General features: G+C 52.2%; 3 protein-coding genes across 3 annotated transcripts; 1 reads left to right on the top strand and 2 right to left on the bottom strand.

Annotated features, from left to right (window-relative positions):
- Positions 1–499: 499 nt before the first annotated feature.
- Positions 500–832, bottom strand: EMC6 (ER membrane protein complex subunit 6; the record flags this gene model as incomplete). Its single annotated transcript, XM_084238628.1, has 1 exon — positions 500–832. The coding sequence occupies one exon, from the start codon at positions 830–832 to the stop codon at positions 500–502; it is 333 nt and encodes a 110-aa protein (XP_084094754.1).
- A 570-nt stretch (positions 833–1,402) lies between these two features.
- Positions 1,403–5,030, top strand: TAX1BP3 (Tax1 binding protein 3; the record flags this gene model as incomplete). Its single annotated transcript, XM_084237888.1, has 4 exons — positions 1,403–1,441; positions 3,982–4,101; positions 4,487–4,564; positions 4,881–5,030. 4 exons carry the CDS (start codon positions 1,403–1,405, stop codon positions 5,028–5,030), a joined length of 387 nt encoding a protein of 128 aa, XP_084094014.1.
- Positions 5,031–7,740: 2,710 nt separating this feature from the next.
- CTNS (cystinosin, lysosomal cystine transporter) lies at positions 7,741–22,285 on the bottom strand. Its single transcript, XM_084237357.1, has 12 exons — positions 22,278–22,285; positions 21,157–21,233; positions 17,232–17,310; positions 16,025–16,109; positions 13,083–13,186; positions 12,832–12,963; positions 11,596–11,695; positions 11,387–11,506; positions 10,199–10,369; positions 8,504–8,621; positions 8,158–8,272; positions 7,741–7,778 (listed from the first exon to the last, which is right to left on the bottom strand). Exons 2-12 carry the CDS (start codon positions 21,212–21,214, stop codon positions 7,772–7,774), a joined length of 1,089 nt encoding a protein of 362 aa, XP_084093483.1. The 5' UTR covers positions 21,215–21,233; positions 22,278–22,285; the 3' UTR covers positions 7,741–7,771.
- Between the last annotated feature and the right edge of the window lie 154 nt (positions 22,286–22,439).

Here is a 22,439-nt window from a genome sequence, read left to right as displayed (position 1 = left end):
CCTGAGCCTCAGGTCCATCAGTGAGGGATAATAATCTGATCTACACCATAAGAATATTATTAGAATAAGACAAGGGGTATAAAAGGTACAAGGCACAATGCCTGGCATGTAGGGAACACAGAATATTAACCAATTAGTTCTTCAGATGTAAAATTTTTTATTTAGGCTTTAGCAGCCTCTCTCTCTAGTGGCCTATGCGCAAATGCAAGAAAATTACAGATGGCTTTGAGACCCAGTTTCAGCTCTCCAGGAATTAAAACCTGGAGAATTTGCACCCATGGCAAATGAGAGGTAAGGCAGGAAAAAACTCCACAAAGTGTCTCACGCTTCATTTAATCTGAAGAATATTACAGGTTCTTCGTCTTCAGATATAAATTATTTATAACGTTACAGAACAAGCAGCGAACTCGACAATTTAAAAACTAAGTCTACCCGGTGTTAAATTCTGGCATCAGTCCTCCCAATCTGTTTTTTATAAAAAGTCACCTCTGCCCCCATCTCAGTAGACGTGCACCATGCCGTAGAGAAATGTCCAGAACAGGACGTAGGTGAAGAGGCCTCCGATGAGACCTCCTGTAAAAAGAGGTCTTCGTGACTTAAAATATTTGTTCCACCTCCTTCCCGCCTTGAGAATTAAGAGCAGGGAGAGCAGGATGGAGGCAAGCAGGTAGAAGATGAAGCCGTAAAGGCCGGTGAGGCCGAGGATGCCGGCCGTGGCCCCGGACAGCGCTGACACCGAGGTCCGGCAATAATCCAGGACGGCGGCGTTGCCTCGCACAGCTGCCTCGCTGATGAACGGCGGCCCTTCCCGCTTGGCCACCACAGCTGCCATCGCACCCGCCCGGGCTCAGCCTCTGCTTTCTCACGCAGCTACGGAAAAAACCAAGTTACAAGTGGCGCCCGGAGCCTGGAGAACTGGGTTCACGCTACCCCTCCCCCTGGGCCTTCGAGACCTCGCACCAGTTCAGGTTCGCCAGACACTGAGAAGGCTGAGGGCTCGGGCCGTTGGGAGGGCAGCGGCACGCCTGCATTCCCCGCCCAGTTACCTGGAACAAGGCGGCGGACAGTCACTTGCTCTTCCCTCAGACAGTCAGAGGTAGAGATTCCCGCGGCGCCATCTTGTGCCGGAGGCTGCTGGGATGGCCCGGGCTGCGCATGCGCCAACCCGGCGCCGCCACCCTCTAGCGCATGCGCCATGGCGCCTCGAGGACTCCCGCCCGTTTTTCTACACACGCGGTGGGACTTCCGAAAGCGCTCCGGCCGGTGATTGGCCAGGAATTATTAATTATTCATTAGGGGGCGTTCCGGGCCGGACTGCCTTTGTTAACCTGGGAGGGCGCGGCCGGGGGCATTTTCGCTGCCGGCTTCGCTGAGCGGTGCTTGGTTACCAGATTGGGGCGAGATGTCCTACATCCCGGGCCAGCCGGTCACCGCCGTGGTGGTGAGTGCGCTCGTGCGGGCTCCTCCTCCTCTTGACTTGCCCCCACTTTGCAGAGCGGCAAACTGACACCCCAAGCAGGTTGACCAAACCTCGACCCCGGCGCTCTCGCAGACTGGCGTCCAGGGCTCCGGTCCCCGCGCTGCTGGAGCGGGACCGCGGTCTCCTCCAGCCGTGAAACAGATGGGTGCGACCCCAGAGCGCCTGTGAGTCTGCATCGTGGCCAGACCCTGCGCACTTTCGCTGCCTTGCTGGACTCCTTCCATACAGCCGCGGCCGAGCACGGAGGAGGAAGGCCCAGCTGTGGGAGGCTGGGAAAGCGCCCCCTTCCTGGCCTGTGTTCCCAGCTGGGCAGCCGCGGGGGGCGGGCGCCGGCCCCGGCCTCGGTGACTCGCAGCCTCTGGAATGAGGAAGTGCTTCCTCTGCTCCAGCCGGTGCCGCCGCCCAAAGGGAGATTCAGGGAGCTTAGTAGCCTGGGCCTGCCTAGCAGCCCCTTACTCCTCCTGTTCACTGTTGCCCCCTTGGCCCACCCGGTCCAGAGTGATGGCTCGTGCAGCTGATTAGATTGCGCACCGAACTTACTCTGAAGACCTAGCCGGGGCAAAGTTTCAGCTTCTCCTGACTCTCAGGGCCTGAGGAGACTAGGAGCTAGGGTCAGCTCAGGTTCTTGCCTCTCCCCTTGGTTTGTCTTGGATGCTAGGCGCTATTAAAATAGGCAGAGGGAGGCAGGGACATTAGACCCAGGCGTTGATGCTACAGTTGGTTGGGGACCAGAGGCCACCTCTGGTGGAGGGGTGTATACTGGGTCCCAGAGAGTAGTCTGGTTGCCTTAGCGGAAGCCCTCAGGAAGGATACGGGTATATGAGAAGAAATGCCTGCCAGGCAGGCAGTGGGTCAGGTGGCAGGCCCAGCTCTGGGGCCATGGGGCTGGCCTCAGTATCTCAGATGGGAGCTTGTGTGGTGATAAAGATGACATGTGAGGGTGAGCACAGAACACCAGCTCACGAGGGGGAAACATTGCTGGGCCTGCTGACAGCTGTCCTAAATTCACCCTAGATGCACTAGCCTGGCTTTTCCAGATCACTAGCTGCCCCAGAGAAAAGAAACCAGGTTTACTTCTTATCTAGAAAATAAAGGGTGCAGGTGAAAGGCCAGAGTGGGTGGTACCCTGCCTGACAAGTCAGTGACTGGGCCTTGTCTCGCAGCCCAAGGGCCAATATTGACCTTGAGGGTGAGGCTAAGATACTGGAAGGGGGGGTGTGTGTTGAGGGGGTGGAGGAGGCCTGGAGGAGCTCACACTTTGGAGCCTGAGGAGCTAGATCCAATGGACCCCAGGGGTCCAGCTCCTGCTTCCCTTGTCTCATTTCATGGCTGTTCTATAGATCATCACTGTAGGTCTATGACCTCCCAATTCTTCTAATACTAGGAACGTGTCTGAACATGGGTCTGGCCTCTCCCTCTAGTGTTTTGGATTGGGGATGGGATGGGGAGGCTTCCTCCCTAGTCATTGCCCCCACATTCCCCATGTAGTTGACTGAGAATGTTAAGTCATTTTGGCCTCTCCTCAACTCTGGCACCATAGGTCTACCTGCCTTCCCAACATTTGCCTGGCTGGCTGCTGGCACTCAACATGCTTCTCCTCCAGGGTTCCTGCAGGAGAGATGGTTGTATTCTGCCGGGCCGGGACACTGGGTGCGCCCCTTGACTCCTCTCTGCCATGAGTGCTCCTGTCTGTTGATCTCACTTTCCAAGTAGTCATGTCTCCACACGACTACCTCTTTGGTCTCCACATCCTACCTCTGTGAAACATCTGTTCCTTTATTGTCTGCCTCAGTGGTCTCTCCAGCATCAAACCTGACCACGGTCCGGTGGCTAAACTACTGGTCATCCCCCCAAGACCTGGTATAAATGATCCCTCTTTGTGAAGCTTCTCGGGTTCAAATTAGGTCACCTTTTGCTTTTTTCTTCCTACTTGTTGAAACTCAACCTTTGGGGTAGAGTGAGCTGGCCTGGTTCCCAGCATCTGAAGACTGGAAGGGTGCCTGCTGAGGACTTTGAAAAAGAGCCTGGCACAGTGGGGCACCAGTCCCATTGTGGCAGAGCCCTAGGGCTCTCCCTTGCCTCCAAACACTGCTCATGGTACAGGGCCGGGACTGTTGCACTGTATACTCTTGGCCTAAAGAACATGTATCCATGGCACCTTTAAATCTCTGTTCCTGTTACCTTGGCCAGGACAGCTCTTCTCTTCCCTGTGCAAGTTTGATCTTCTCTGCTTTCCCTGAGCATATCCTAATTGCCCATAACAGGGCTAGCTCAGCAATCTGAGCTGCCTCAGCAAGGTATGAGTGGTTTTTTTTTTTTTTTTTTCAGGGCCTGCTCTCTCTTACCCTGTGTAGTATCTCCCTTGGGGCATGGCCCCCATCTATGGCAGCCACACCCTTGGCATGGCTGAGCTGGCCCAATGGCTTGAGGCTGCCACTGGGGACAGACCAGCTTCACTTTTTACATACCCACCAATTCCCAACTCTTTTTTTCGTTGCCAGCAAAGAGTTGAAATTCACAAGCTACGGCAAGGTGAGAACTTAATTCTGGGCTTCAGCATTGGAGGTGGAATTGATCAGGATCCCTCCCAGAATCCTTTCTCCGAAGATAAGACAGACAAGGTGAGGGGATCAGGGTCTTGGGACTTCTCCACAGGGCACAAAGGCTTGAGATGTCACACCTCTGCTTCCTGAGTCTTGGTGGAAGAAACAGGTCTCATCTCTTTCAAATAATCCTAAGGAGGTCCAAGAAATTTCTGGTGGGAATAGGTAGGGGTGGAGGTAGGACTAGACCTCCTAGCCCTAAGAAGTTCTGCTCAGACAGTATCTGTGATGCAGCCAGCATCAGGAGCTGGAGCCTCCTACTTTTCTTCTTGGCTCTCTCAACACAGCCTGTGCTAGGGGAGGCTGGGTACAGGGACAGAAGGGTGACTGGGAATATGCCAGGTTGGGCTTTGCTTTGCGGTTAAGGGGGCCAGGTTGGTGACTCAGGACTGTCTTTTTCCAGGGCATTTACGTCACACGGGTATCGGAAGGAGGCCCTGCTGAAATTGCTGGGCTGCAGATTGGAGATAAGATCATGCAGGTAACAGGTGTCCCAGAGGAGGAACATAGGCTTGGGTCAGAAGGGCTTCTGACCTGAAGCACTTCAGGGTTGGGGGTTGCCCCTCACTCCTGGGAGCACCTGGGGGTATCACTGAATCTATTCTGGAGGGCATACTGATGTTACTCTCAGAGGAAGCAGGGTTTCTCCTGTGTCTCTCAACTGTGGTGCCTGATGCCCCCACCAGCCAGCTGACATCAGCTTGGGGGGGTCTGTTTGGATGACCCAGGCAGCTCTGTTGTGCTTCCATATTCAGGAGGGCAGAGAGCTGAGATGGGCTCTTTTCCCCCTGGGCCAGGTGAATGGCTGGGACATGACCATGGTCACACATGACCAGGCCCGGAAGCGGCTCACCAAGCGCTCGGAGGAGGTAGTGCGCCTGTTGGTGACACGGCAGTCGCTGCAGAAGGCCGTGCAACAGTCCATGCAGCAGTCCATGCTGTCCTAGCAGCCCAGGCGGTCCCCAGCTCGTTCCTGCCGCCTCTTTGTACAGTGACACACTCCACGCTGTCTGTTCCTCATCCTGGCTTCTGCTGAGTTCTGGCCCCAGCTCTGAAGGGCAAGAGCTGATCCCTGGGGCCTGACCTAGCCTTTCTCCCCCTCTCCTACTACTGGCCCCAGCTCTGAAGGGCAAGAGCTGATCCCTGGGGCCTGACCTAGCCTTTCTCCCCCTCTCCTACTACTGGCTTGAGGCTCTGGGACCAGCTCTTTCCCTTGGATACTAAAGACTGGAAACAACAGGCCTAGAGCTGAGCTGTACTGTCTGTAGTGACCACAGGCTTGACCCTCATACCCTGTTACCTGACCACAGCAGTGTCCAGGCCATTGGGAGGCCCCACTTCCTGAGAGCTGGAAAGCTGGAAAATACCTGGTGAGGCCATCTGGCCCCACACTTTGCCCTGGCCCTGCAGTGCCCATGGCCTATGCTTTTCCCCGCATTGCCCAGAGGGGACTCAACACAACACACTGCCAGACCACTACGAAGGCCCACCCAGATGGAAGCCGGGCAGGCTCGCCTTCTACTCCATCAAACCCCCTCTCTTCCCAGGGGTGCTGGTCCCCCAGGGCTCACCTGTGTCCAGGATTTAGATGAGGTTGGAGGCTGACATTTCAGGGCAGTTGTCAGGACTGCCATGTTCCTCTAGACCTGTGGGTTTAACTTTTGTATTTTTGTAATCACAACTTTGATATAAAGTGTTTTTATCTTACTATTTGCTAATTCTACTTTGTATTTAGTTTACTAATTCACAAACAAGTAAAAAAAGCCTTACTTCCATGATGGTAGAGATCTCTTGTGCTCAATAAGTAGTGCTGGAATTCACCCGCGGCATGGGGTAGGGCTGTCTGGGTGTGGGCTTGAGAGAGCACGGGTGGTACTGCCTGCCGGCTTGGCCCCAGCCACTCAGGACGGAGCCCAGCATTCCCCAGGCACAGGATGCTGTGGGAAAGCCACATCTGTGGGAATGTCTGGGAGTAACTTCACTGGAATTGGGGCATAAGCCCCCAGCTTCCCTTGTGTAACCTAGCTTCGACTTGCAGGAGACTCGTGAACACCAAGACATTCACGGGAAAGACACCCACTCTTAAGAACAGTTTATCACAGCCAGGGATACAACCCCAAAAGTTCCCAGAGGTTGTGATCTGACAAGATGGGGTGAGCTGGAGGCACTGGAGCACTGAAGGGCACCTGGAGGGCACTGAAGGGCAGTGCTGGCTGCACAGCTCTTTCTGGAAATTGTTGCCACTGTGGACCCAGCTGGCACTGCCAAATCAGATTCCTTAAATTTTCACATCAGATTTTTGAGATCTCCTATTTTTTCAAAGTGTGTCACCCAGTAGTACTGAGTGGCCGCAGTAAAACAGGTCTGTGGGCTTGGCGAGGCTTCAGTCTCTGCTTTAGAGAAACAAGATCCTAAATTGTTTGATAACTTGTTAAATATGGTTATGGAAGAATCTGGAAATAAGACACTCCCCCTTCCCAGTGTTGGCATGCCCTTAAAGACCTGACCCAACCCGTGCTCACAACCACAACTTGAGTGGCGTGTCTTTGCAATGCAGAAACCTGCTACCTGGCCCTGAGCAGGCAGGCAGGCCCCTGGCCCTGCCCATCAGAGCTGCCTGATGACGTGCTGGGTTGGCACGTAGCCCCCCTCCAGAGAGTGAACCTCACAAGGCCACGCATTTCATTACGCCACGTAAGGAAGGAAGGCCGCTTCCCTAAGCCCCACAGCTTCGGCGCTGAGGCCATCACACTTCCCTCCTGCATCTGAAAATGCTGAGTTTGTGTAGAAAGGAAACAAATCAAGATTTAATTGAGGTTATAGGCCCTGCACACTAATCTAAAGAAGTCAAAAGAAGCTGAAACACTTGGCTTGTATAAGGCACATCCTGGGACGTGCCCTCCTGCGTGGGGAAGACAACTGCTTTGGGTGGGGCGGAAAGGGGCTTGGGACCAGGCAGGGTTGGGCCTGTGAGGATTGTGTAAGGTGGTCTGAGGTCCTCATTTGAGGCTCCTAACAGCCAAAAACTTAAGACACGGGTAGGGGGCTGGTGAGGCAGCCTGCCCACTCCTCCAGGGGAGTTGCTCTCCCCTGTGGCAAGTCTGACAGGCCTCCAAGGCACGGACTGAGTGTGTAAGTACGTGTGTGTATACAAATGCGTGTACGCAGCTGAAGGGACTCACTTAGGCCCCTGACTCTGGCAAAGTTGAGGTAGGCAGAAGGCAAGTAAGGAAAGTAAGCCACTTCCTTCCAAGACACCCAGAAGGGGTTAGTGTGAGTTGCAGAGAGTGTTGGGCTTGTCTTACTCAGACCCCATCTGTTGAGCACCTCAAGTCCAGAAATACTGTCTACACTACCTCCTGGCAAGGCTCCCTGTGCTTGCAGACATGAAAGCTGAGTTACAGAGATGAGTGAGGGTCCAGAATGTGAGTGCTTAGAGAATGTGGCCTTCAGAGTAGGGACCCCAAGTCTAGCACCCACCACCAGCACCAGCACCTCTGAGTCCATTGGCCACAGCACCTGGCTGCTTTGTCTCTGGGAACACAGCAGTGTTCCTTGGCTCTCCCAGCTGCAAGGTCAGTCCTTCAAGCTGCTCCCAGAAATACTGGTTGCTTAGGGTAAGGCCTTCGGTTCCAAGCTCAGTGCCCAGTCCTGCCTGGGATGGTTCTCAGAATCTGTGCGTGCTGCCTTAAAGCCTTAAAGAAAATAGAGATGTGGCATCAAGTTGCAGGAGGGCCACAGGTCTGGCCGGAAGGGCCCAGGAAGGGCTAAGACTTCTGGGGAGGTTGGGAGGAGCTGCCAGCAGTCTGGCTTTTAATCTTGGATCAGAGTCAGGTGTCTGTTGCACAGGGGAGTGGGGGGGGGGGGTCCTTCCCGGCCAGGGAGAGTCCTGAAAGAAGGCAGGCCTGTATATGTTTAAGGCGTTAGGTCCTGAGGAAGAGAGCGCTTCTCCACTGTGGCATACCACGCGCTCTGGCCACTTCTCCAGCCTTCCTGGCGCAGCCTTCCCCACCAGGGCACAGGGCCTCTGGCCGTTTATACTGCATCTCTGGGTACTAGTTCATTTGCTCATACCCTGGTTTCTTCCTGTACAAGCAGAAGTGCTGGATGAAGAAGACAATATCGAAAAAGATGGAGAAGATGCCGAGTCCAAACTTGGTTGGGTCTCCGAAGATCAGTGTCCACTGGTCTGTTAACAGCCAGAGGGGAAAGAATTGGCAGTTGTTGAAGCAGCTGGAGCATGTGGGGTGCTGGGGTAGGGTCATCTACCCCAGGAACCCATAGATCCTCCAGCTGCAAAGGCCCATGGGTGAGTCTCCCCTTGGGGTGGGGGTGGAGTGGATGGGAATGTTTGTGTCTCAGGAAGCCTGCCCCCCACCCCTGTGTCTCTGGGGTGGCAGCAGCCTGCTGGATGACTCACCATTGTTGTAGGACTGGAGGAACATCTGGAGGAGGCTGAAGCTGCCCCCAATGAAGTCCAGAAGCACGTTGCCAATGCTCCAGCCCTCAGTGCTTTTGTAGCGAAAGTTCATGTAGGCCTGTTCAGACAGACAGGGGAGGTGGTGAGAGGCCTTGTGACTGCCACTCCAAACAAGAGCAGCTCTAATTCCTCCTACTTGTGTGTTCTGGGACTTGGCTCCAAGGAACACATTGACCTTTGGGCTCTAGCAAGCCCTGGCAAGAGGAGCAGTTTGGGCGGGTCCCAGGGTCTCATCTGCATGCACAGCCTGTAGAGCCCTCCTCCCATCTCAACCCTTGACAAGTCAGGTAGAGGGTGGGGGAGGTCACTCCTCCCTGTGCTGGTACAGAGCTCCATCCTGGCTTGCCAGCAACTCTGGTTTTTCTTCTCACCTTCAATGAAGATTTCCCCCCCAAACTCAGCCTGGCTTGATATGTGCTTATGAGCACCAGCTGGGAATCCCAGGCCACCATGGAAATTGTGTCCCTCTCCTTGCTTGTTGAAGGGCCCCACATCCTTCAACACCAGCGCCCTGTGTGACTGGTGGTACCAGTCCCTAGTACCAGCCAGGAGGGGGTTTGGCCTCAGTAGAGGTCTTCTCCCCATCAGCCACCAATTGAGTCCCCTTCTTTGTCCTCCCACCTCTTCCATAATTGCTGCCATCTCTGCAGTCTTGGGTGATTCCAAACATCTCAGCGGGGGCTCCTGCCTTGCAGGTTTCCCAGGCCCAAGCCTTCCCATGCTCAGGAATGGAGGCCCATTTCCCTCCAGACTTCCTTCGCAAGCCCCCTTCTGGGGCCTGGCCCTACCTTCTGAGCTGCAACACTGCTCAGTCACCAAGGTCTCCTCACTGCCTCCCATGCTTTTCTGCCTGTCTGCTCCTTTGTGCAGGCTGCCCCCAATACAGAATGCCTCTTTGGCCACAGAATTAAGTCCTGTTCCCCTTTAAGGGCCTCCCTCCATTTCTGTACCTTCCAGGAGACTAGCCTTGACTCTGACCATAACACTCTTCTTTCTGAGGGACGGAACTAAGCCTCCGGTGCTGGGGGCTGAAAAGGGGGTTCTCCATTGAGAACTGGGTGAGTTCAACGAGGCCCTACATTTATGGGTGAGTCTGCAGGTGGCAGCCATTTCACACCCGACCCTGGCCCAGTCAATTAGGCAAAGAGGGATAATGTGTCCCAGCTGAAATCCTGGGATCTGAGCACTTAAGGGAGGTGCTCAGGGTCCATTAAGAGGACCTTCGATGGGCCTGCTGAGGAAACCACCTCCAGTTGGGGAGTGGAGGTTGCCTTGGAGGGCCTCCTCCCCCTAGCTAATCTTTCCCAAGTGTCCTGCGGCTGTTCTGTTCGTCTGGAACCTCAGTTAAATGGGGGGCAGGACAAGTCATCAGGAATGCCTGGGATGAGGGGTGTGCACTGTGTAACTAACTCCTGACTCCCAGAGGTCTTCATTGACTCCCTGTGTGATTCCTGGTCCAGGGAAGGGGCGGGCCTGCTGACCAGCCCTGCTCTGCTGGGCTCGTGGCTTCCATTGCAAATTTCCACTCTAGTCTTGAACAGCCAGAGGCTATTCCACAGGAGCAGGGCCAGTGGGTGGAGCTCTAGACCCTCATGCTAACCACCATGTGAAAAGGCAGACAGGCCTTGGAAGTACCTGTGGAAAATACTTGACCAGCGTCACCGCAAGCTTGATGTAGGAGAAGCAGAAGAAAAACTGCAGCCAAGTGGTCACCCCAACTGCGGCCACAATCATGGCGATGAGGGCGAAGAGCCACGAGAGCACCAGGAAGGCGATGGCAGGCCTCGAAACGCGCTGGTTACCTCGCTGAGGACAAGGTGGAGAGAAGGAAGGGAGGGGAAGTAGACAGCGTAGGGCACAGAGAGCTCAGCACCACCTGCACCAGCCACACTCCTTCCACTACTGGCTTTTCAGAAACCACCTGGAGCAAAGGGTGCTGGGGACAGAAACTTAATATGCTGGAAGCCTGCCCCCTTCTCCCAGCCCAGGCTCCATCTGACCCAGGTGGAGCCTGACGGTCCCTGGAATCTGTTCCCCAGCCCTTCACCTACACTCCAAGACAAAGGGGGCAAGAAAACCTAGAAAGTTCTTGAAGGTGGGGGGCCAGGCAGCCTCTGGCTGGCCTTACATGTGTAAAGGGAACAACCTGAGGGAAGTGGTGTGCCCATTGGGAAGTGAAAGCAAATGTGCATGTCAGGGATCCCCTGAAACAACCCTATGGAGCCTACCCACTAAAATGCTGCCGGTCCTCCAGCAACACAGCTGAGTTGATGCCTCAGCCTGGCCCTCCAGATCCCTTGTGAACCCTCTCCCCTCTGGCATCCTGAACCCAGACTATACCTATCTGCTCACCATTCCTCTCAACTGCCACCCTCCACTCCGGGCCTTCAGTGTTCTGTCCCCCAGCTGGGGGAGCCCACCCTAGCCCTCTTCTCCATTGCCATGGGAATGGCATTCATCCTAGGACCGCAGCTAAGCCCTACTTCCTCAATGCCCACCACCTGTCCTTCCTGCTGGGGTAGGGCCTCTGGGTTGCCTGTGCTCTCCCCTCCACACAGCTCTCAGTCTGCTGGATTGTCATTGCTTTCGTGTCCCTCACCCCAGACCTGGGGAGCCTAAAGACTTGGGCTAATGGGGTGTTCACTGCGCCCAGAATGGGGCCTGGCCTGTTCTCTGAGCTGCAGTGGTCAGGAGCTGAGTGAATGAACACCTCTCCTTCCTGAGGGTTTCTGTCTTCTGTAAGACGGCAGGTGTGAATGGCGTGTGGTGGTGGGTGTTGGCGGGAGTGTGCATGGTGGGGCAGCGGCCAGGCTCATGTCTCACCTCATACAGCAAGCACTGTACTAGGACAACCAGGGTGAGGGCGACCGCATGCAGGCTGAAGAAGACGTCATTACTGTCCACGGGGTTCACTCCATTGGGGTGCTGAAGGAGAAACTGCTCCTGTTTGGGATGTGGGGAGAAGCTGGGGGTGAATAGTGGTCAAGCTGAACAGCTTGGGCTGGGCTGTGGTGGGGGGCACAGCGCCATACCTGGATGTAGGGCACCCAGAAGAGGCCAATGTTGAACACGCTGTAGGCGACGAAGCCTGTCAGGTTCAGGGCCACAAAGTCAAAGCTCAAGCCAACGACACTGTGGGGTGGGGGAGGCAGAGAGGCAAAGCAGAGCAGGGTTTGAGGCCAGAGACTCTGGGGAGATGGAAGGAAACAGGACCGGACCTCCAGCACACAAGGAGGCCCTAGCTCTGCCAAGGAGAGCACTGTCCCTCAGTCTCTCTCTAGACCACAATGGAAACTACCTAACTCCACTCTTCTGAGCCCTCCCCTCCCTTCCCCTCTCTTCCTTCCCCTTCTCTACCCCTCTTCCCTCCCCTCTCCTTCCTTCCCTCCCTTTCCCTTCCCTTCCCTTCCTCCTAAGACCTCTCCTGCCTTGTCAAGTCCTGGAAGTCTGGAGACCTCCTGCAGAGAGGAAGCATCTCCCTCCCTGGCTCCCAGCTCAGCAGCCCATAAGAACTCTGGATGGTGGGGGTGATCGCGGGGAGGCTATGTCGTTGCTGCACGATGACCCAGGCCCACTTTGTCTTAAATCAAGGAGGGACCACTGAATGTCCATGGTCGAAGGGGCCAACTCTGGCCATGTGGCATGGCTGGACACTAACTCCCTGGGGACTGGATTCCAGGAGCTTGCCAACCAACAGGAGAGGAGTTGGGCCAACCAGTTAACAATGGATTTCCCCCCACCCCAGCCCTTTTCCAACTTTACTGAGAAGCCCTGTTTTGTTGCTTTCGCAGGGAAGGGCTCAAGGTGGCAAGAGACCAAATAGGAGGCCTCCCTGGTGGCCTAGGGCTTAAGTCTCAGCGCTTTTACTGCCTGGCCTGGGAGCTAAACCACATGGTACTGCAGACCTTTCCTGCTTTGTCTGCTGCTCCCCTCAGCAGTGTATTTCAGTAGATCTGCATGTTCTGCTCCCCACTCTGTCTCCGGTGAATCCTCTCATCCCCCACCTATGTCCTACACCCCAGTTCTTCTACACATAAATAAATAAAACCTTTACAATGAGTAATAAGAACAATATCCAAAAATAAAATAAAATACGAGACCAAATAGCCAGCAGACCAGGCTCTAAGAGTTTTCACATGAGACAACTTTCTAGAAAGGGCAGGAGAGGAGCAGAGCAGAGGTGGGAGCCTGAACTCATGGCCCTACAGCCTTGCTGGAATGCTGCCTCACTGGCCTGTGTGGATCTGCACACAAGTTCAGGGGGTTACCTTTTCCGCCTCCAGTTCTTGATCACCTGAGGGTAGAAGGAGACGGACCAGGCCACAAAGTAGATCCAGCCAATCACCTGGTTTATGATGCTAATGAGGTTACTGTGGGCCACCAAGAAGATTATCCTAGAGCTGAAAGGAATTTGGGGAATGGGGTGAGCTGAGGCTGGCTTTCTGGAGGAAACCCCCACGAGCCCAGCACTGCCTCCCTTCTTGTCAATTAAGGCCCAGTTGGGCCCTGGCCGGCCTACCTGGTCTGGTTGGAATGATTTCCATGGAGGTAAACAGTAACTTGTCCAACATTTCGAGATGTCACTTGAAAAGAGGAATTTATCATTCCAGGAGGCACCACAACCTGTTAGGGAAATGGAATTGGATGCAGTGCCACGTAGCTATTGGGACCTCAGCGAGCATCCAGCTCCTGGCTGCACTGGGGCACGGAGGGACAGATCACTCATGGTCCCTGCCTTCCAGGAGCTTGCTCACAGACAGGAGGGAGGATGGACCAACTGGATGACAATGGCCCTGCCCTCAGGCTCTCCCCTGGCTTAGCTCTGAGGGAAGGTGGGATGGCACTCTTCCTCTCACTAGCCATCTTGGGCAGTTATTCAAGCTTGGCTCTCAGTCTCTCATCTGTAAAAGGGGATAACACAAGGGTCTACAGGGGTGCCACAAATGACAAACTGTCCATAAAGCTTATGGTTCCGAGCCTGATTCACAGCGAGCTGCGAAGGGCTTGCTACTGCACCATGACCTCTACCATGACCTCTACTTCCCTCAGTGTGGGAAGGCTCCTCAATATGCTCAGTGGGATGGGCAGCCTGGCGGCCAAGTGACTAAACAGAAGAGGGACACACCAGATGCCTGGCAGGGAGAACATCCTCCCTGCATTTCTACCCAATATTTATCTAAAGCTCTGCTCCAAGAAACAGTACTTGGAGGCCTGCCTGCAACATCAGATCTCATTATTCCTTCGGATACCCTCAAATTCCCTGGGTGGCAGGGAGAGATGTTCCCTTTACTGAGCCACACTGTACCCCTTGTTCCCTGGCTGATGCTGTACTCACCCCCTGCAGCTGTGTATCGCAGGCACTGAGGATGGGGCTCCCTGGGTTTCAGTGGCTTATTTATGAAGGCCCCTGAAGCTTCTGCCCTTACTTTTAGCACCAGAAACCAGGGGACTTAGGCAGAACAACTGAAATGGAGTTAGTGGCTGCTACAAAGCCCAGAGTCCAACTTACAGTTTACATCTTACAAGTTACTTTTTCATGACAAGGGTAAAAATACACTTGGCTCATATTTTTTCCTGATTTTTGACAGATTTTTTTTGACCGTGCCATTTGCATATTTGTAGTGATGACTCAGTCACCCCTGAAACTAGGCAGGAAGAAAACTGACCAATCAGAAATCAAGTACCTTGATATAAGGCAGAACGAAATCATAACTATCCTTTTTTTTTCAGCTTTACTTTGCAGACCACTTTTAGGTCCACAGCAAAAATACTACTGTCTTTTACTGAGTGCTTGCTATGAAGCTAGAGATTTTATATCTGCTACTGCTTTAATCCTCACAACCCCACCAAGTTGACATTATTAACCTAGATCTGCAAATGAGGAAACTGCAATGCATGGGGGTGGAGTACCTCACACAAGCCCACAGGTTAGGTTCCCAGATGCCTGGACCCCAAGTTTTATCCAGGGGCTTCCAAAGGCACAGGTGGTAGGTGGGAGTCGTTAAGAGCTGGAAGGGGAGAGAATGGAGACACAGCCTGGAAAAGTGGGTTGGTGCCCATGTTATGTTGCCCTGATCTGGCTCCCACCGTTACATTAAAAAAAAAAAAAAGATTGAGCTGGAGCCTATATTCAGAACAGTGTATTCAGCATCCAAATCAAGAAATGGAGCCTATCCAGCACCCCAGAAGCCCTGTCCTATACCAGACACAACTGACCCCTAAGGGAAACCGCTATTCTGACCAACACCATGGAGTTGACATTTGTGCTGGCACTTATGCACTAAGAGTTGTACAGACCAGCATTTTTCTTGGCTTACCACTACACCCAACTTTAACTTATTTTAAAAAGGTGGTATTTTTACTTAGCTGTCTGGCCCCAAACTAAATGATTAACATCCACTCCTCAGTCTAAGTTTAATCTGAAAATCAAGCCAGACCCCAGAGCGCTGAGTGTCAGAACCTGCAGTGAGAACCAATGGCTTTTCTTACCCTGCAGCAGGCCTCCGGGCTGGGAAGGAGGGTGTGGAGAGGGAAGTTGTGAGACATGGCTGGGAAGGAGGGTGTGGAGAGGGAAGTTGTGAGACATGGCTGGGAAGGAGGGTGTGGAGAGGGAAGTTGTGAGACATGGCTGCTCTCAGAAGGTATGGCATTCCCTGATGAGACTGTCCTCTCAGACAAGGTCTTTCTAAGTAGACGTGCCGCCTGCTCAAGCTTGGACGCTGTCTGCTTGCAGGGCCCACTGGCGTCCCATTCCTGCCACCACACAGGGTCTAGCGACCTGCAGCGTGACTGTCAATTAACCGCCGCTCCAGGTGTGCATTCACATTGTCTGGTTTTGTTTTAAAACCCTACTTTACACTCTGATTTATTTTTTAATGTAGTTGATTAAATCTAGTAGTTGGCTCATTTTTTTTATAAGGTGGACTGCAGAGTATAGATTAGCAGATAAGCGTGGAGAGGTGATAAGTAGCTGTGGCTATTGTACAGACAGCCACTGGCAGGGGAGTTTGGAGATTCACCAGCGGAATCTCAGAATAGTGTTTCTTCAAAAACTTTAATATGGACTCAAATCACAGGGGGTCTTGCTCACAAGCAGACTTCGAGTCAGTAGTTCTGGGCTGGGGCCCAGGATCCTGTATTTCTAGAAGGCTTATAACTAGGGACAAAGCTGCGGGTCCATGGACAGCCTCTGAGAAGCAGATCTTAAAAAACTATCTTAAGGACTTCTTTTATATTCCCAGAACCATTCTTGCCTCAGATTTCTTATCTTCACCTTCCTAATTCCATTCACAAGGCACAAAATGCCCATACTCAGAGACCAACAAAGACAAAATTAGAGATTTCTACAATGAGGAGGCTGGAGCAGCCACTATATAAAAATAGTTGCCTATTTCCATAAGCACTTAACTAAAATGTGTTATCCAGCAGTTCTCTACCCATTGGGTAAGATTCATCACTCACTTCATCAGGGAGCTCGAGGATAGTAACATTTTTTGAACGAAATGTGACTTCAAAAGTGATCACCAAGGTTTCGTTTAATGGATGCCTGTGGAGAGAAGAGTCTGATTACTGGCTAGGCAATGATATCTCAACTGGCCTCTGCACTTCTGGGAGGACCTGTCATTTTTCAAGCCACTAAGGTTAGGAAGCACTATGTGCTTGGCCCTGTGGGGTAGAGAGGTTGGGTCCCTGCTCCTTAGGGGTTTTTTGTCTTTACCACGATTGCCATGAGGGAGGGGATGGGAACACGAGGTGGGAAACTGGCCGTGAATGCAAAGAGTGATGTCCAGAGGGTGGTAGGGCCATGACATCTGCTGGGTGGGAAAGGCTTCCCTAAGGAAAGTAATAGTGTGGCCCCTGAAAGCCAAGAGGTGTGTCTGACTGGAAGCAGCTCATGGGGGTCTTAAGTCTGGCTTTCAAGGCCTGGAGTTAACTTGAAAGGCAGTGGAAAGTCACTCCAGGATTCTGGCAAGGAGAGAATTGTGGGGAGAGGGTGACATGTCAGATTTCCAAGATGTTGAAGTGCAAGGTGTTGATGGCCAGATCCGGGAATGGAATGCAGTTCTGCTTGGAAATCTTGGTGGGGTTTGAGATCTGACCTCTCAGAAGAGAGGAGAAAAAGGGAAGGTAAAGAGAAAAACAACAGAGTTCCAGATCTTCATCTTGGCAAATCTTCAAGGCTGGGAGGCAGGAATAAGGGGAAGCAGCTAAGATCACAGAATAGGTAGACTCCTTGGCAGTGCTTGATCTAGGTCAGTACCCTCATGCTTGAACCAGCAGCATCAATAAGAAACACTCAGATGAGGCAAAGCATGACTATCTCGTGAATGCGACCACTGATGCAGTCAACTTTTGCTTCTGGAAAAGCAAGAAGTGCTGGTGAGAGGCCTAGCATCTTGCCCCCTGACCTTCGGGGTTCTTCTCAAATATTTTTCTTTGCTGGGAAAAGGCTCAAGTCTCTGGGGAGTAGCCTTACTCCTCCCTCCCACCCCTGTCCCCAGAAGGAAACAAGGATTCAATGGTTGCAGGGAGAGAGTCTTGGGTATTGGGGGCCTGGTCTACAGCCCAGGGATAGCACCTCTGTGCCTGTGGCTTGTCTTAAAGTGGAGGCAAGAGTATCACTTGAAATATGAGCAGTGGGAAAACACAGCTGGACCCGGAAACTTACTGGAGAGCGATGCTGATGTTGGTTGAACTTCCATTTTCCAGCTTCACAGTGGAAGGAACAGTGAGGGCGACTGTGGACTCTGGAAGGACCCAAATCAATGATGTGAGTCATTAGGTCAGCGACCTTAGGCCCATATGAGGAGAAACTGAGATGAGGGTCCCTAACACCTGAACTCGTGAGCTCTGACTCGGGATAGCCTCTTGTCTTCTAGTTGAAGGTGTGGAGGTTTTCAGAGGCTAAGAGATGGAATTGACAACCTGAGTTCTCATTCTGCCCTTTCCCTTCTTGCAGCTGAGACACAGGCCTGGCAGGAAACACTGTAGCTTCCTCCTCCCCCACAATGATGGACTCTGAGGGCCTGTGGCTGAGTTAGCCAGAGACAGTAATAGAACCATGGAGCCCAAGAACTGTCACAAAGGACTTCAAGCCATCATCTGGGATTGGAATTTGCAGATGTGAAAGCATAGGGGTCTCCTTTGTAGAGCAAAAATGGCCCTGCAGAAAGTGCCCAGCCCCTTCCTGTGCTGAGAGATGGATGGGCCCAGCAACCTGATTTTAAAGAAGCTCCTTTGGAATTCCGCACTAACCTAGCCCAGTCTATACACATAGCCCTGTCGTGGGGCTGGCTGTGCTGGGGACTGGGTAAAGGATGATGAATGACACATATTGTTTCACTATCAGGAATTTCTTCTCAGCAGTAGGTATTAACTTAGGACAAGCCAAACAGGCCTCTGAAGTGCGGGAGGAGGCGGGTTTGGGAGGCTAAACACCTCAGAGGTACTTGGCCACAGAACATAATTGAGTCTCTCTCTGACCTCCTCCTCTATTCTTTGGGCAGCCCTCATCCTCGCCCCCACTGCCAGGTGTGCTCAGAGCCCTAGTCCACCTGCTTGCCTTACCTCCAGGCCTTCAGGGTAATGCACAGCCTAGGGTGTGATCAAGAATCTAGGTGGGTGGGAAGAGGCCCACAAGAACAAAGCAGGTGCCCCACTTAGAAGTGCCCTAATTCAACTTCAGTGATTCCCCTTCTCAATACTACTACCTAGTAGTTTCTCCTCCTCTGCCTGGCCACCTCCAGAGACAGTGAGCTCATTTCCTCCAAGGGAATCAGCCAGTCTGCAACTTGCCCTCCTAGGCCTGACTCACTCTCCCTGGGGCTTGTCAGACCCTATCAGCACAGCCTTCTCCATGTTAGTCCTGCATGCATGAATGCAGACTCAGGTTCTGTCCCCAGCATCTGCAAGTCTTCAAGGTGAGACTCCACCTTCCCAGGTCTCTGGTCCCCACCTGGCTGGGTCCTTCTGACTCCCTGGCCTGGCCTGCCAACTCTGTCCCTTCTTTTCTCACAACACTGTCCGGGGCTTTGTTCTGGGCTTACATAGTTAGGGTGGGGGTACTTCAGTCCCTGCAATTACTTTCTATCTATCACACAGTTAAGAAAGAACCTGCCTAGACTCTGCCTAGGACAGGGATACAAAGTGTGATGTCCGGCAGTCACCCACACCCCTGGGTCCCTGCTGAGAATGTGGTCACGGTGAGTGGGAGGTCCACCTAGCCTTTGCTTGTCCAGACTTTGCATTTTGAGAGAGGAGGCTGTGAACTTTCAGGGAATGTTTACTTCCCCCTCATTTACTGAGGCAGCTGAGGGACTGGGCTTTAAAGTCACAGGGTTCCATCTGACTCTCTCACTTCCCAGCTCTGTGACCACAGGCAAGGCCCTTAACCACCCTGGGTTTCTGTTTCATTGCTACAAAATGGGGAGACTTGCACTGAACGCCTTTTCACAGGGTCCCTGTGAAGATTTAGTGTGACGTTTGTGCCACACTGCCTGCATGGCCCAAGTGCTACGTGATTGCCGCTGACTGTTCTTATTGAGTAAAAACTGCCATACATTTTTCAGTCCATAGTGGGAGGCAGTTAGGAAGCTGGTATCATATTCCAGCAGAGCACATTTAAAATTTTTCCTGGGGGCCTCCCTGGTGGCGCAATGAGTTAAGACGCAAACTATGAAGCTGTCCGCAGCCTCTGCAGCACAAGTTCGATCCCCGACCAACCAGGGAGCAACCCATATGGCGCAGCAGACCTCTCCTGACTTGCCCGCTGCTCCCCTCAGCAGTGTACTTCGGTCACTCTGCCTGTTCTGTTCCCCACTCTGTTTCTGGTGAATCCTCTCACCCCCCCCCCCACACCTCTGCCCTGTACCCCAGTTCTTATATGCATAAATAAATCTTTCAAAAAAAATAAAAAATAAATAAATAAAATTTTTCCTGGGGTAGGAAGCTTTGGACACCACATCGGAAATGCCAAATGAGCCTTAATGAGACCACCCCATTTCCTCTGAGGAGAGCCTGGTTTTACAACTAATACTTACTGGCACTTCCCTCTGTGCCCCCCACCCCATGCCAGTCACTCTGCTATGCTGTTAACCCTCATTCTCTGGTTATTACACAGTGAGAGGTGGGTATTAGGATTCCTGGTTCAGATTAAGGAGACGGAGAATGCTAAGAGGGAAGCATCTGCCTCCACGGCTCAAAAATGGCAGAGGCAGGATTCAAAGGTAGGCCTGATGGTCCAAAGTCCTGGTTCTTGCAGCATCTCAAGATTCCACCCAAAGAAGTCAGAGGCAAAAGACTCTAAAGGCCATGCCTCACAGCTATAATCCCAAAGCAAAGGGAAGACAGGCATGCAGAATGCAAATTCCTGTTACTTGACTGTAGGGAAGCGTCCAGTATTCTTTCATAACGATATCCGGGAAAAGAGGTAAAGTGACAAAATGGAGCAAGGATGCAGGTTTCATCTTTGTTGTTTCCTGGTTGTGTGGGTTTGGAGATGACTTCTGCCCTCTCTGGACCTAAGTTTCCCCTCAATCTAACTCAGGCACTGGTGGCTGGATGTGCTCTTCTTTTCCTAGGGCAGGGAGTGTTACTAACTTAGCCTTTTCAAAGCAAGCTCATGTGCATATGTGTGCTTGCACACTTGGGTCCTCCTTCTACGATGTGACCCAGCAGGGCTGAGTGAGCCTCTGGAATTCGTATTGACAAACACTGGTTTCTATGGTCCAAAGGATTTTTCCCTTCTCAGAAACTGTTCATCCACAAGGTGTAGCTGCATCATACCATAAATGAATGTTTAACAAGCCTGGAAGAGCTGATCAGATGGTCATTGTTTTCTCAGAGATTCACAAGGCCAGATAAGTGTAATGGGATAGACACCACACAGGATTTCTTGGGAGGCTTCCTTGTTTGTACAAGGCTCATTTAAAGTCTTTAGTCAGGGATTTTAAGACGTGTTTGATTTTTGACAATAGCCAAGTCAATGACCAAAATAATGGGCCTGGCATAATAGGAGTGCTAAACATGCTAAACATTCGTCCAAGGAATTTCAGAAGTGCTTAGGGCAGTAGGAAAATTGCTAGAATGACTTAGGCTTCTGAGAGCCCAGTTGAGGGTCAAGGTCCCATGGAGGTGCAATCCCGGATGTGTTTTTCTGACAACGAGCCCGTGTTCTGTGAGGCCCCTAGTCCTGCTTTGTCTCTAAAAAGATTTTTCTCGTCTTATTAGTGGGTGTTGGGAAGACTCCTCAGGTGTCTGTGCCTGCCACCTCACCTGTTTCTGCAGGTGTGAGGTCTACAAATGCCGTTCTTTATAAATATTGTTCCAGACTGTTGAAGTGCCACAGATGGGAGGAAAGATAGTAATGAAAAAACGCTAATAGGGATCCTGGGGCAGAAGGCCAACTGTTTGTGTAAACATCTGGCTCCTTGTAAAACTCCTGGACTCCACACCTGAGTCTCCCCACCAACCCCATGGCCGCTTGGGGAAGGCAGGTATATGCTGTCTGGACAGTCCCAAATCCTTGATCACAAGGTCAGACTATTTCAAGCATCATTTCCCTCTACAAAGTTGATGGCCATTTCTAAACTTACCACATTTCTCTATGAGCTTCAGGGAGAAAAGGATAAAAATCAGCCACCTTCTTATCATGTTCCTCAATTTCAAAGAACTAGGGAGAAAAACAGCAAGAAGATCAGGTTAAAGTTGGATCAGCTTGTCCCCGAGAGGACAATGTGCCACCCTAGAACCACGGCACGGGCAGTTCATAAAGGACTTTCACTTCATACCTGTGACCTCACAGGATCTGCATCACCAGCTTGGAGATGGGGACCCCAGGGAGCACTTATCTATCTTTGCTATATGGGGAAACAGGCTCAGAGAGGCCAATGTGTTGGGTAAGCTCCCATTCTGAGGAAGTGGACAAACACTGAATTGTTCCCTCTTTAACAGCCTCTTAAGTCCTAGTTAACAGAAAGAGAGAATACAGTTTTATGGCTAGTGGTTCTTTTTTTCAAAGTTATTAAAACTGTGGCCAGATAACTGACTTCATGAACCTATCAACCTTAAGGAAATTAATTTCATTTCCTGACTTGGGATGAGTCAGGGCTAATGCCACCAACTAAACCTTGATTGAGACTTATTTCATGATTGTCAAAGGACTGGCAGGGATCACTCACAATGGGGATCCTGTGAGGACAAGCCCCACTGACTCTGGAGCAATTCACGACTTTGGTGAGAATTGGGCTGCTGTGAACCCATAAGCCCAACACATGGCTTGGGTCAAGATGCAGCAGGTCAGCGTGGATTTCCCCAGATGCTACCTCAAAGCACAGTAAGCAGGCCCTCCCATTGCTGGCAGCCTCCGGGAGTCCTACAAACAGTGGGGGATTTAGGAGGGGTCTGTGTGGAAACACCCCTGTTCCCATTGTGGTTTCAATTTCCCCAAAAGGCCTCAAGGAGTTGGAGAGTTCCTCCCTAAAGAATTCTCCCGGATTGCTCCAGCCTGTCTGAATTCTGCCTCTACCCTTTTCCCATCTCATCCCCCCCGGCCCTCAGCTTCTCCAGGGGTTTCTCTGCTGCAGTTCCCACTGATCCATCAGGCCTTGTCCCAGGAGCTTTCTTATCATCTGGCACCAATCTACCCACTTTCTGGTCCCCTCTGTGAAGCATGCTCATATGTATCCCTGTGCTCTGTGTCCTCCACTTTCTGTACCTTGACTCTCTGGGGAATTGCTCTCTTGTGTCTATGCAGTGACCTCAGGCTTCCTGCTGGTTCTTGTCACTGTTTGCTCCTCATATCTGCCTGTTTCCTCAAGTTTGTTCCCCAGGGCAGAGTTTGGGCTTTCCTGGTGAAATCAGATGCAGAATCAGGCCC

The sequence above is a fragment of the Talpa europaea genome (genome assembly GCF_964194135.1).
Source record: "Talpa europaea genome assembly, chromosome: 7".
Lineage (NCBI taxonomy): Eukaryota > Metazoa > Chordata > Mammalia > Eulipotyphla > Talpidae > Talpa > Talpa europaea.
Note: the sequence above shows the minus strand (reverse complement) of the source record. Positions and strands in the feature narration are given on the sequence as shown.